Below are 15,028 nucleotides of genomic sequence, written 5' to 3' on the forward strand. Positions count from 1 at the left end.
CATAGCATGTTCATGGAAGTTGTACATTTGTATGCCTCCTTACAATTTAGAGCTGCTCTTGGTCAAATCAAGCAATTCATTTTTGTCTTGAATCTCTTTGGTTTGCAGTGGCTCTTCCTCTTTTGGGCAAATTCCCACCATCCAGAATGCTAACATCTTTCTCAAGCAAAATTGAGGTATCTACTTTTCGAAAACCTTTACTGGTTAATCAGTGAGAGTTACAGTCGTTCATACCTGTTTGCCTAGTGTTGAAGCACTTATTTTTAGCGCTGGGAAAAAATTAATCGCGATTAATTGCATCCAAAATAAAAGTTTGTGTTTGCATAATATATGTGTGTGTACTGTGTATCATTATTTTGTATATATAAATACACACATATGCATGTATTTATTTAAGAAATAGTTGCATGTATATACTGTATATACATTTATACATAATTTATAAATAAATACAAATCTTAAATATATACATGCATATGTGTGTATTTATATATACAAAATAATTATACACAGTATATATATTATGCAAACACAATCTTTTATTTTGGATGCGATTAATCGTGATTAATTTTTTCCCAGCACTACTTATTTTGTTTCTGGAATCATGCTTTTGCAGTCGACACTAACAAAACAGACCAGAGGAAGCCCTGTAGAAAAGCCTCAGGCCTCCCCTGGGCTCCCTTCCTGGCCTTCTCTCCCAAGACCGGATTCACCCAAATGTAAGCGCCACTCAACCTCTCAGCACTATAACCTACGGTTTGATCCTCACTCTGCACTGTAAACATTTTAATCACTATCATAATCAGAGATCCAAAACCAAGACAAAGGCGAACTCAAATGCAACACTGATCGTGAGACTTTTTTGTGGTTTGAGAAGTATATAAGCTACCTCAGTTTTGAGGGTCCTGTTCAGATTGCTTGGGTTAAAGGTACACGGTCTGCGGGAATTTATCCAGAAGAGAAAGAGCCACTAGAAACCAAGACATGAATTACTAAGGAGGCAATGCAATGATATTAATACTTGTTTATTATCTCTGTCAGTTACTCAGGCAAGGACCTTGAGCTATTTGTCAGCAATAGCCCAGAAAGGAAGCCAGAAAAGAATGCATCCGCCTTCAATTTTGATCATTACTATGTGCAGATGACAAGATTTATGTTGTGATAAAAATGTGCCTTTGTGTCTATTTCCCTGTAAAAAATGTTATGTTTATTTTTTTCGTATTTTTTTTCTCTTTAAAATTGCTTTTGTATTCACGTTTATATATATAACAACTGAGAACTGATAAGAATGTAAAATGTGTACCTTGAAATCCAATGTAAGTTGCTTTGGATAAAAGCGTCTGCCAAATGCATAATGGGTATATATATATATTAGGGCTGTGAAAAGATTAAATGCGATTAATCGCATCCAAAATAAAAGTTTGTGTTTACATAATATATGTGTGTGTACTGTGTATAATTATTTTGTATATACAGTGAGGAAAATAAGTATTTGAACACCCTGCTATTTTGCAAGTTCTCCCACTTGGAAATCATGGAGGGGTCTGAAATTGTCATCGTAGGTGCATGTCCACTGTGAGAGACATAATCAAAAAAAAAAATCCAGAAATCACAATGTATGATTTTTTAACTATTTATTTGTATGATACAGCTGCAAATAAGTATTTGAACACCTGTATATCAGCTAGAATTCTGACCCTCAAAGACCTGTTAGTCTGCCTTTAAAATGTCCACCTCCACTCCATTTATTATCCTAAATTAGATGCACCTGTTTGAGGTCGTTAGCTGCATAAAGACACCTGTCCACCCCATACAATCAGTAAGAATCCAACTACTAACATGGCCAAGACCAAAGAACTGTCCAAAGACACCAGAGACAAAATTGTACACCTCCACAAGGCTGGAAAGGGCTACGGGGAAATTGCCAAGCAGCTTGGTGAAAAAAGGTCCACTGTTGGAGCAATCATTAGAAAATGGAAGAAGCTAAACATGACTGTCAATCTCCCTCGGACTGGGGCTCCATGCAAGATCTCACCTCGTGGGGTCTCAATGATCCTAAGAAAGGTGAGAAATCAGCCCAGAACTACACGGGAGGAGCTGGTCAATGACCTGAAAAGAGCTGGGACCACCGTTTCCAAGGTTACTGTTGGTAATACACTAAGACGTCATGGTTTGAAATCATGCATGGCACGGAAGGTTCCCCTGCTTAAACCAGCACATGTCAAGGCCCGTCTTAAGTTTGCCAATGACCATTTGGATGATCCAGAGGAGTCATGGGAGAAAGTCATGTGGTCAGATGAGACCAAAATAGAACTTTTTGGTCATAATTCCACTAAACGTGTTTGGAGGAAGAAGAATGATGAGTACCATCCCAAGAACACCATCCCTACTGTGAAGCATGGGGGTGGTAGCATCATGCTTTGGGGGTGTTTTTCTGCACATGGGACAGGGCGACTGCACTGTATTAAGGAGAGGATGACCTCCTTCCCTCAGTTAGAGCATTGAAGATGGGTCGAGGCTGGGTCTTCCAACATGACAATGACCCGAAGCACACAGCCAGGATAACCAAGGAGTGGCTCTGTAAGAAGCATATCAAGGTTCTGGCGTGGCCTAGCCAGTCTCCAGACCTAAACCCAATAGAGAATCTTTGGAGGGAGCTCAAACTCCGTGTTTCTCAGCGACAGCTCAGAAACCTGACTGATCTAGAGAAGATCTGTGTGGAGGAGTGGGCCAAAATCCCTCCTGCAGTGTGTGCAAACCTGGTGAAAAACTACAGGAAACGTTTGACCTCTGTAATTGCAAACAAAGGCTACTGTACCAAATATTAACATTGATTTTCTCAGGTGTTCAAATACTTATTTGCAGCTGTATCATACAAATAAATAGTTCAAAAATCATACATTGTGATTTCTGGATTTTTTTTTTTTAGATTATGTCTCTCACAGTGGACATGCACCTACGATGACAATTTCAGACCCCTCCATGATTTCTAAGTGGGAGAACTTGCAAAATAGCAGGGTGTTCAAATACTTATTTTCCTCACTGTATATATATATATATATATATATATATATATATATATATATATATATATCGCTGTATGTGTATATAGGCTTAATATAGGCAACACATGAGAAAGAAATTGATTGCTCCCTAACAATTTGCATTTTTTTCCACTAGGTGCCACTATCAGCATATTTTAAAAGCATGGCATCTGAATTTCAATTTTTCGCCCATCTGTTGACATGTATTCCTTTTTTCACCGTGTTTTTTTTTTTTTTTTTTTTTTTTTTTACATTTCAGGGCTTCCATAAATAATGAACTGTGTATTATGTGCAAAAGAAAAAAATCTAATACATTTGAAACGTGCAAACAAATATTGTATGCAAATTATTATAATGTATGTTATTTTTATGAATTGTTCATTTTATACTTGTAGCCTGTTTCTTTTTGAAAACCAGAAACATACAGTAATAATAGCCTACTAAACACTACAAGAGCACATCAATCTAACTATTACGATTTTTAATGGCAGCAAGAAAATTTAACTCTGAGTCAAAACATTTGTAACAAGGGTTATATATTGCAGTAACTTTTTAGATTGAAGGTCTCAAAAACACAAAATTGTTTTATCTAGCAGTGGTTTGTGGGTTTAAAACAGAATTTACTTCAAAACTGTTTGCATTTTACTAAAAAAGAGTATAAGGCTGTTAACAACAAGTTCCCACTTTGTCAACTTAACGTGTGAATACAATTGTAAACTGAAAACCTCTTTTCTTTTGTTATTAATAGAATGTGTTCCCTCACCTGAGAGAAGAAGCACCGACGTCAGAGCAGCGTCATTGCGTCACGAGCTCACTCATCCTCCTCGCGCTGCTGCATGTAGCTGTTGTAATCTCTCGAATAGCGTGTCTATCAGCGGAGGTCCTCCTTCTTCTCCTCCTCCTCCCTCCTCAATCTCTCTCCTCTATCTTTAGCTCTGTACCAAACGGGCAGCGGCTTAACGCTCTTAACTTGAGTTGACGCTTTCATTCGGGCCGGTTTGTCTCTCTCAATTGTGTACGTCCAACTGACCCACACAGATAAAGGAATGACACTCCGGAGCTTTTATCTGCTGTCCTGGGCCTGAGAAGAGCAGTGAAGGATGTTGTTTTACCCAAGTCGGAGCGCACGGCGAGCCCGGGCCTCCCTCCTCTTACCCGGGGTCTTGATCTGCGTAATCCTTGCCACCGTCGGTGCGAGTATGCCGGGTAAGTGTCTGCCCGTATGGTGGCAGCTCTTATTTAGTGTATATATATACACTAAATAATATATATATATATATATATATATATATATATATATATATATATATATATATATATATATATAGTATTAATAATATATAATAGGCTATTTTAATTAAATTGTATCCTACATCATTGATTTCCAAAGCTGATTGTGAATTTAAGTATTTTTATACTTGGGAATTGCTTTAGTTTAGACGTGTGAGTTATTCTTTATTACACTTCTGTAGTTGTAGATACAGTATGCTAATTAGAATAAACAGGATTCAGACTGTCAATATAAACCCTAATCCGGTTGAACAAGTGGAGAAACAATGAGAAATAAGTTGATATTGCATAACATTTAATGTCTTTAATGTAGACTATTTGCATGCTTCTATTACATGATGTTTATATTGCAACGCCAAAGCCAACATATTCATTATTGATGTACAGATTTTTAGCTTCTTAATTAAGTGTGATGTGGGAGAGACAGATACTTTTAGCTGAACTTAAACATTTTAATTTTAGCTTTGATGGAAGTTAACTTAATATTGCAATTTTTTTCTTCACTAAAATAAGTATGTTGTCATAATACATTCTTTATAAATTGTATTCATGTAGTAGATCTTATGCATTTATGTAGTAAATGCTTTCATCCAAAGCGCTCTCTGCTGTTCCATTTGCACTAAACTGTTAATATGTTATAAGGAAGTCCATATATTTTTGCTCCTTTGTTCTGTGCTCATTGAGCCAGTGTCTGATTGATTTCTCGAATGTTCATTGTAATAGTCTAAGAGGTTCATTGTGGACTGTGTGAGCTGGAATGTGGGATGTGAGTGCAGCAATTATGGAGAACATGAGCAGAGATTATCAAGTTTCTTTTTCAGACCCCTTTGGGAATTACAACAGCTGGACACTGGCACAACACTCTCTCACAATCGCACAATCATTGACACACATCTGCACGCTGAGCTCCCCTGAGACTTATTTCGTTTTATCCAGCAACTGAATATCAAATATTGAAGATGAAAATAATTATTTTTATTTATGTATGCACTAATGCACTAATTTTATCCAACCTATAATTTTGCCCGAAATGTTTCCAGCGTGCCAAAACATGCCCAAAGGCTAACAATGGAGATTTTCCATCCTTCTTTTTCTCTTTCTCTCTCTTATCTCATCTCCTAGTGGCGTTAACGTGTGTTTATGCATGTTTTCCATTGTTTGTTGTTCACTAGCGTGTGACTTCTGAAAAGAGCTGCCACGTTTAGTGCGAACTCTCCGCCTCGGGCTGTTGATTATCTGATCGACACAGAACAGCATGTCAAATTTCACGGAGAAAGACAGATCTGTGGATAGAGCCGCTAGCCATGCAGTAATTTCACAGATGGTGACCAGAGTGTATGAAGATAATCAGGCCTGTTTCGTGCAGGTGAATAAAGCAACCACTTGGTCTGCTTGTTTGAAGAGCACTTTTATGAATATCATTAGTTAATCTCAGTGGCGTAGTGGACTTCTGAAACTAGTAGTAATGGAAAGTAGTCCTGTAAGTTCTCATTCTGTGTAAGATTTTTCTTGTTCAAAGCAAATTCAAGTTCTTTTTCCATAGTTTTCCAGTGTACGAAGCCTCACCATTTAGTTACACCTAGTACAATCAACAAGCAGCTACAATTATAATTATTGTTTATGCTAACATTCTATTCACAAACATAGTCACATTGGAATTCTCATCAGTTTTATTTATATTTACATTTTATATAAATGTTATCAGTATTATTTATACTATTTATTAATATTTTGAATAACCTTTATTTTTATATTTTCAGTTTTCATTTGTATTTTTGTAAAAAAAATTGTAATTCTTTTATGCACTTTTGTGCATTTTTATTTATTTTAAAATATATTTCTGTTTAGCTTTATTTTTATTTCAGTTGTAGTTTTAGTCATTTAAGTAACTTCAACTTATTTATTTTAATTAGTTGCCAAGGCAACACTTAATTTTTGTTAATTCCGTTTATTTTTTCATCTAATATTTATATTTTGTTTTATTTTAATTCAGCTTTATTTCAGTTACTGAAAATGATTTTTAATAGTTTTAGTTTAATTACTGATCACAGTAGCTAAGTTTCCATCCACTTGTCAGTCGAATTATCTGAAGTTCGGTAAAAAAAACTCATGCGAATAAAGCTGGTGAAAGTGTGTTTCCATCCAACGGCTTTAAAGCGAATAAAAACCTGTGCGTAATGACGTCACATGCTGTTTTGCGATCAGATTGGTATATCGAATTGATTTGAGACATTTTAAGGTGTTTCCATTCATTTTCGCACTGAATCGCACAACATTCAAGCAAACATTTGCGAACAAAGTTTTGCTAGACAAAATGGATCGCGCCATCTACCAACAAATGATCAATATTGCACAAGTTGTAATAGTGCTTATGTGCCAGCTGATAGCGACATATCAAGCTATAATAAGAAAACAACGACGCTATCAACACATTGCTATGATGATGCAGATGACGATATTCGGCAAATAACGTTTCCATCAGCGTTTATCGCATAAGCCGTTTATCAATCAAGATAAAATCCGATGAGACCGAATGTATTTCATTTGAGTCGATATTCATGAAATTCAATCGAATTTTGCTGTTTCCATAAGGCATTTTTCATTCCATATCACTTAATTCGGATAAAAACGTGTGGATGGAAACATAGCTATTGACAGGGTTATCAGGCCATCATTGTGCTGTAGAAAATGGCCCGGGTTAATCAATACCCAATTTCGTTTGATAATTCGAACTTGTTCTATACAACTTGCTCAAAACACAGAAATGTTTAACGTTTATGTGTCAGGTTTGAGGTACAACAAGGCTATGTCCTGAGCCCTTATCATTTTCATTAATTGCTGCCTTTTAAAGCTGGAAAGTAGGCCTTTTAGTCTGTGCACAATAGTGTATCTGAAGAACACTTTAAGTGCTTTGTTAGAAGCTCAAACTTGAAATTTGAACCTTAAAATGCCCTCTTAAACCTGCTCCTCATAGAGCACAGGATAAAAGACATATAAGAAAGGGACCTTGCTGTTACACATAATGGGAAAAATCTCTTTCTATTACACTGCAATTCTCATCACAGCTCGCTTCGTAATGCACTTAGTTACATAAAATGTGTTTGGGTGGTTTTAGGTGTCTTGAGTGCTGCTTTGCTCTCTTCTGAGGTGATGGAGTGGATTGAGAAAAGGTTAGCTGCGTTGCTGTAGTAACTGCCGAATTGGATCCTGCTCTTGCTGTCTCAGGGGAACGTGAGGATCTAAGACTCTACAGAGATCTGGAAACAGCCTGTTGTTGTCACAGTGATGATTTGCAAAGCGCACATTGAGAGCAGCGGCTTATCTCTGCAGCAGTTCCCTGAACAAGGCCACATGCTCTTTACAAACCTCGCCGTGTGAGAACGAAGCAGCTGCGGCCATATTATCTGTATTCTGATGGGTGAGACTCAAAATGTGTACGCAATTGTCTTACGCAATTAAGGCAGAAACAAACATGGCGTACATGTTTAAATATGCGCTAGGATATCCAAACACACCCTTGAGCGTTCAGTAACATACAGCAAACATCCACCCTTAAGTCTTCCCACATTGAGTACACACAGGTTGCCAGCTTGGTTGCGGAAGGCACATTTAGATCAGCTGAGACTTACACTTTGTTCTGTATTGGACGGAAACTTTGTCGGCCACAAGGGTGGTTTCTGGTTTGTGATTGTGTCTTAATGTGGCTATTGAAAGATGTGGGCGTAAATCTGGGTTCTCATTTCCTGTGGTTCACTACATTTCTCTCACTAATGAGGGAGTGTGTCATTATTCAGTTTTTTTTATGATAATTAGGATCTGTGCCAGGCAGGCTATAAAAGAGACCCTCAGACTCTTGAAGCGCAGTCTGATGTAACACAAACTTTTTTCGTGCTTAATCCTTGAAAATTTTCCAGACACATTTGTTGACTTCTATTTTGGTTTTATAACTGTTTACATTTTTATTTTATAGTTTTTTAAGAAAAGTAAGTACTGATGAGGATTTGTGAAACAGTATATTTTTCAAAACTGAATAAGCTGGTTTCAGGATGTCTGTCTGTTAAATTCTAGTCATTTGTTGGATGATCCCTTGTAAGTATCCATCTGTATTCACGTTCCTTTTTCTGTACAAGTCTTCCCTGCTGAATGTGTTGTACCTAGAAATTCCCACAATCAAATATTTTATTGCTCTAGAATGTAACTATTCAAATGATGCTTTAATCAACCGCTATCAGTTACTCAAATGTGCAAATGAAGTGTGGAAACCTGCATACTCTACTACACTTTTCTACGGGCATGTATTCACATGATTAATTAAAAGTAAGTTTCTTGAGCAGCAAATCAGCATATTAGAATGATTTTTTAAGGATCATGTGACACTGAAGACTCTAATCAATCATGTATGCTGATAATTCAGCTTTGCATCACAGGAATATCTTATTGTATGATTGTATTATCACATTCTTACTATGATATTTACATTTGGCATTTGAGAGTCCCAGTATGTTCGTGCAAAACGTTACCTAGTCATGATTACCGGCCCGTTCATGTGCCCTGCTGCAACGTGGTGGGAGTTAGCCGGACAACATAGTTTCCATAGCAGCAGGAATAGTAGCCCATTCCCATGAAGTGAATAAGTAACGAGAGTGAGAAAGAGACAAATGGATGGAAGCAGGTGAGCACATCCCAGGAGTGTCTCACAGAAATAACTCTGAGGTCTATTTTCAGATCAAGGATATTGTATTGAGAAAGCTTTGCTTTGGACATTAAATTGTGTGGTATTGCTGTTTAAATTGATGAAAACAGGTGAAAAAAAACCTTAGATTTACAATGAAGTTGATACCCAAGCCCAGAATCTAAAGCCCAGAATATCACCGAAACTTGGCGGTGAGTTTGTTTTACTTGGACCAGGAAGCAGCCATCCAGAACACCTAGTAACCTGTGAACACCTTAGCAAATGACTAGTGGTGCCTAAACACACAGCGAATTTTGCATTTACAGGCATTTAATCCATCAGGAAATATAAAGTCTAGGTTAATCACATGACTTTATGAGATTAAGATCTGAAGCATGTGTATCTGCAGGAATGGAAGAGAGCCACTTTAAACAAGGAAAAGAACTGGCACTTAGCTTGACTTTTGGTAGAGCAACAGGATGTCCACACAATGGGAGTTTTCCCTTATCCATCCACTTTCCTGTTCCTGGCATCTCCTATCACAACTGCAAGGTTATTAGCCTATCTAGTTGAAAATATTTGTTCTAATTTATTATTTATTTACTTAAAGGGATAGTTAAATGTCCCAAAAATGTATTTCTTCTGCTCAACACAAAAGATATTTTGAAGAATATGGGTAAGCAAACGGATTATGGACCCCAGTGACTTCCATAGTATATTTTTTCCCCCATACCTTGGAAGTCAATGAGGCCCACCAACTGTTTGGTTACCCGTATTCTTCAAAATATCTTCTCTTGTGGTCAGCAGAAGAAAGGAAGCAATTCAGGTTTGGAACAATTTGAAGGCGAGTAAATGATGACCAAATTCTCATTTTTGGGTGAACTATCGCTATTAATTTTTTTTTTTTTTTTTTTTTACATTTGTGGCCACTTATGATGCACATCCTTCCCCACAAAGTGGAATCTGTCAATATTGCCACGTAAGTGCGTCTCTGTTCTCGTGCTGCAGTTCTGTGCTGATGTTGGCTTCCTTCCCGATCAGAGCTCGGTTAATGATTTCTGAGCCAGCAGCAGATGGTTAGAAATATTCATTTTTAATCCAGCTTCATGACATGCTTATCTTTCTTATGTAATCATGTGTGCTTTTCTTTGGCACCACAAATGACGAGAGATGTTTTGAAAAAATCTGATTCTCCACAGCCTCCTGGGAGGATCACACCCATTGGAGGTTTTGACATTTTTTTATATATGTTTTTTTTAGGAATATTACAGATGAGTTCGTAAAAGGACACAAAACGGCGTTTGCAACCAGTTAAATTTCTCAGTTTCTGAGTTACCTGATGTTAACCCAATAGTGCCCAAGAAGAATCCACCCAATGAGACTGGTGTGATAAGTATGGAAGCTTGTTTCCACCACGGAATAAAATAAAAGATAATTGCATTTTTTATCTAACAATTCTGACTTTATTTCTCCATATAGTTTGTAATCCCATTCTTTATAACCCATCTTAGTTGCATATCTGTAAATGTATTGTAATTTCCCATCTTTGCAGAAAAAGATCCATCTTCATTTCTAGGCATGCGTTCTTTTTTTTTTTCATTGTATAAACTTGTTTCAGTTTCTGAGTCAATTGAATCAAGCTTGGAGGATCATCTTCATTCCACTTTTATAATTTTTTATACAATTTCCATAGTACATGTCTCTTTTCCTCAATGTAAAATTTTTTGGTCAATGCTCCCAACAAACACCATTGGATCAATTATATAGTAATTTTACTCTTATTTTTTATTTTATATTATAAAGTTTGTTTCAGAAACAGCTCTGTTTCCAATGAGATCCACTGCTTCCACTCTTGTCTTCCTTTTCAAGGTTTAGATGTGTCATGCAGGATTGTACACATGAAGGGCCATCACACTTCTATTAGTGGGTCCTTCAGAGAATCCAAATATAGTAAGTGGTCTGTCAGGATTGACTTTGATCAGTGTTATGTCATTGATGTTTTGATGAGCGGAGATGGACCGACTGATCTGGGCGATCAAAGTATCTCCTCCATCCAGAAACACTACAGCTTCAGATAAATAGTCAGTGAGGCCTGTTAGCTAAAACAATAGGGTGCTACACAAAAGCAGATATTTTGAAAGAGGTCTCAGTGTTTTTTGTCCATGCAATAAAAGTCAATTGGGTCCAGAGTTGTTTTTGAGCCCCACTGACTTTCATTGTATGACAAAAACAGTTCTTCAAAATATCTTCTTTTGTGTTTCACTGGGGTGAAAAATGCCATACAGGTTTGGAACAACATGAGGGTGAGAAAATCATGACAGAATGTTTATTTTTTTGGGTGAACTACCCCTTTAAGATCAGTTTACTGATGTTGTGTAAGTGTACTGCAAGAAACTTCGGGTAAAAGATTCAGCTTAATGACACTGAAGTCAAGTAGTTACTGGAATCGAATTATATTCAATGCAGTGTAGTTTAAAAAACCTGTTGCTTCCAAATTCCCTCCTTATTTCCAAGCACAGCTTGAGCTTGTGGTTGGTTGTGTAAATGAATGTCCATGACCGGCTGGAGGTGGGCGGCCCAGCAGGGTGTTTAGAGGAATGTGCATCTCTCACATGCACACATACTGTTGCACCTCATTAGTCAGTTAATCTCAGTTCTCATGACTCCTCGTCCAGATTTAAAAGCAATCTGGTGGCGTTTTATGAAGACTAATGAGGGATGATGATGTCTATGACTAGTGATGAGCAGAAATCAATGCCTACAGTATTTAGCAGCTGGAGGGTAAGCAACACCTAGTAAAGATTACAATGATGATATGGTCAAAGCTAATAAACCTTACAGGGATCGATCCGGGCACCTTCCAGTTAGTTAGACCACCAGCACACATTTAAAGATAAAGATATCGATATTGAAACTTTCCCTTTTTTTAAACCCTATGGTATTTTTGGTGTAAAATCAGTCGAAGTGATCCAAACCAGGCAGATGCCATATTGTGTGACAGATCTTGATTATGTTGGGCCTGTGCAGTTCATACTAATATTATACATTTCAGTGTTTATGGACATACTGTAGTGTTCAAAATTTTGGTATCAGGTTGGTTTTTCTGTAAAGAAATTAATACTTTTATTCAGGAAGGAGACATTAAATTGATAAAGAAAAATGACAGTAAAGACATTTATAATGTTACAACAGATTTCTGTTTCTAATAATGTTGTTCTTTTGAAATTTCTGTTCATGAAGGAATCCTAGTTTCCAAAACAGTTTCCAAAAATATTAAGCAGCTCAACTGTTTTCAACTGTGATTGTTGACTAAATGTTTCTTGAGCAGCGATTATAATGATTTCTGAAGGATCATGTGACACTGAAGACTGGAGTAATGATGCTGAAAATTCAGCTTTGCCAGAACAGGAATAAATGACATTTTAAAATGTATTAAAGGTGCATTGTTTAATATTTAGGAGGATCTGTTGACAGAAATGCGATATAATATACATAACTATGTTTTCAGTGGTGTATAAAGACCTTACATAATGAACCGTTATGTTTTTATTACCTTAGAACGAGCCATTTCTATCTACATACACCGTGGGTCCCCTTACATTGAAATAGCCATTTAAACCATTCATAGCACTAAACATATTGTATACAAACATATATACGGACAAACTACTACATAGCGCGTTTCGTCACTATGTTGTTCTCTGTGCAAAGAAGCTAGCAATAGCTTTCAGCATAGCTCATTGGAAATATGGGAATATGTTTATGTTTATTTTTTCAATGAATTAATCGTTTATACTCACAAATCTGCTTATGACCAAACAAAATGTTTCTATTTTGTATAAAATATATTTTTTATATATTTATATATGTTTAATATATGATATGTTTATATATTTTATATATGTATTATATGTTATGGATATTATATGTTTATATATTTTGTACACAGTTTGTATAAATTACCCCAAATTTCGAATTAATTCCCATAAATTCTCGTAAGTTTCCAATTAGGAATATTTCCAATATTCCCCATCTTAACTTCTCATGGAAAGTTTCTGGAAATTTTCCACCCATTTGCAACCCTAATTAGAACATAGACACGCATAGATTCTATGTACATTACTGCTGTGGCGTATGTAAGCATTTGCCTTGACAGGGCACTTCTACCCTTTTATAACAGCTCCTTTTTTGTTGCCTGGAAACACACAGGAGACCTATCAATATAAAAATGGGACTGTAAAAGCAAAGAAAAGCTTTCAGAATTTAGTTTTATGTGCACATGAACAAATTAATTAAGTTTGTCTTACAAGATACACACCATTAGTTGAGTTTCACAGTTCAGCTGAGCTCCAGTCTCCATGAAGAATGAGCCGTTCGGAACAGAGAGTGAATGATTGTTTGATGATGCTTCACGCTCATTTAAATAATTCCGGATGGGAACGTGTGTCATCAGGTTGATACTCAGCGTTGAGTTCCTACTGACGTCCGCCAGATGATGTCAGAGTGACGGATAGCGATCCACTCATCACAGAACACTGAAGCGCTTATTCATGGCAGATGAAAATGAACAGACATTTTGCTTGGAGTGTCTGTTAGGGCTCTGGAAGTAGAAATCCTGGTAATATTCTCTATACAGAAATGGCTTTTTATCATATTTCATTTTAAGGAAGATCATGGCATGAGCTCCCAGGTTGTTAAGTAATGGTCAGTGTTTGGTAGTAACTGATTACATAAAAATGAGTACTTGGTTAAATTAGATTAATTACATTTTAAAATGCTCATAATCAGACTGCAGTTAGTTTTTATTGATTACATTATTACATATTATTCACACAATGGCAGTAATATTCATTCATAATAATTCATTATAGATTTTCCCTAATTCTTTGTCATTTTTTATTTTTTCCTATCCAAAGAAAAAAGCATATCATGATATACATTCAGAAAGTCTTTTAGTTTTGTGGAATTGCACACACACAGACCAGCCACCAGTCCATCACTGGATTTACAGAAATCATTTGGTTTCTCAACATTGCATATCGAATCAACTTCTGGGGAACATTATTAATTAATATATTATTTGAAGGAATTATCAGTCAAGTCATTTAACCATGTATTGCTAAATCTTTGGAAGCTAATGTCTTTTAAAATTTATTTTTATTTTATATACATTTTTATGATTTATTTAATTATTCGATTTTCATTATACTCACAAAACCCTTGCAGTTTTTCACGAACTCCAGTCTGGGAAACCATGACATAATGTAATGTTTAATGCACTTCATGTTGTTGATAACAAATAATGGAATATATTTTCTTTCTCTTTGTATTTGTATATCAATAATAAGCTACAATATTTGAAAATAGAATATGTGCACCATCTTGTGACCTAAGATGCCTTCATCCACAGCAGGGTTATTATCATTTACTAAAACCATAAAAAAAAAAAAAATAAAAAAAAAAATTAAATGTATATTTTAGCTTGTTGCCAAGACAACATTTCTCATTTTCTTAAGCACTATAGTTACTAAACCTAAATAAAATAAAAAATAAATAACTATATAGACATATTTGTAAGCAGTAAAGTTCAAGAGGCCATGCTGTATTGTGAATGTCGTATTGCCATAATTTCGAGATTACAACACTTGACGTTCAGCTGTTCACGTCCTCGGACTGGGAATAATGCATTTAGATGGCAACACTATCAATGCCTAAATAAATCTGCAGCGGTCAGGTGATACAGCGGTCAAGTGGTACAATGGAGCTCTCCGAAAAGTCTTGTTCTTATGGTAATTACCACATGACGTGAGCGCACCTACAGTCACGGATGAAAGGGCATTGTTAGGCATGTGAAGCGGAGTGCCTGCAAGCTCTTCAGCCTTGACTGTTTACAATACGGCACGCCTCGAGTACCTTATTGCTTTTATAAAGCATTACCACACAATACAAATAGCCTATTAAACCTGAAGATATATATGTTAATATGTTACTTTTAGTTTAAGGTGTGTTCACGGCTTACCGA

At 36.2% G+C, this 15,028-nt stretch overlaps 1 protein-coding gene across 1 annotated transcript in view; it reads left to right on the top strand.

Annotated features, from left to right (window-relative positions):
• The first annotated feature begins 3,841 nt into the window (after positions 1 to 3,841).
• The window catches only part of npdc1a (neural proliferation, differentiation and control, 1a), a 25,773-nt gene continuing 14,586 nt past the window's right edge, over positions 3,842 to 15,028 (top strand). The window contains exon 1 of the mRNA XM_084137708.1: positions 3,842 to 4,250. Within this exon, the coding sequence (XP_083993834.1) occupies positions 4,145 to 4,250 (106 nt within the window). The 5' untranslated portion in view covers positions 3,842 to 4,144. The remainder of the gene's footprint in view (positions 4,251 to 15,028) is intronic.

The sequence above is a fragment of the Abramis brama genome (assembly GCF_963993115.1).
Source record: "Abramis brama genome assembly, chromosome: 15".
In the NCBI taxonomy this organism is placed as follows: domain Eukaryota; kingdom Metazoa; phylum Chordata; class Actinopteri; order Cypriniformes; family Leuciscidae; genus Abramis; species Abramis brama.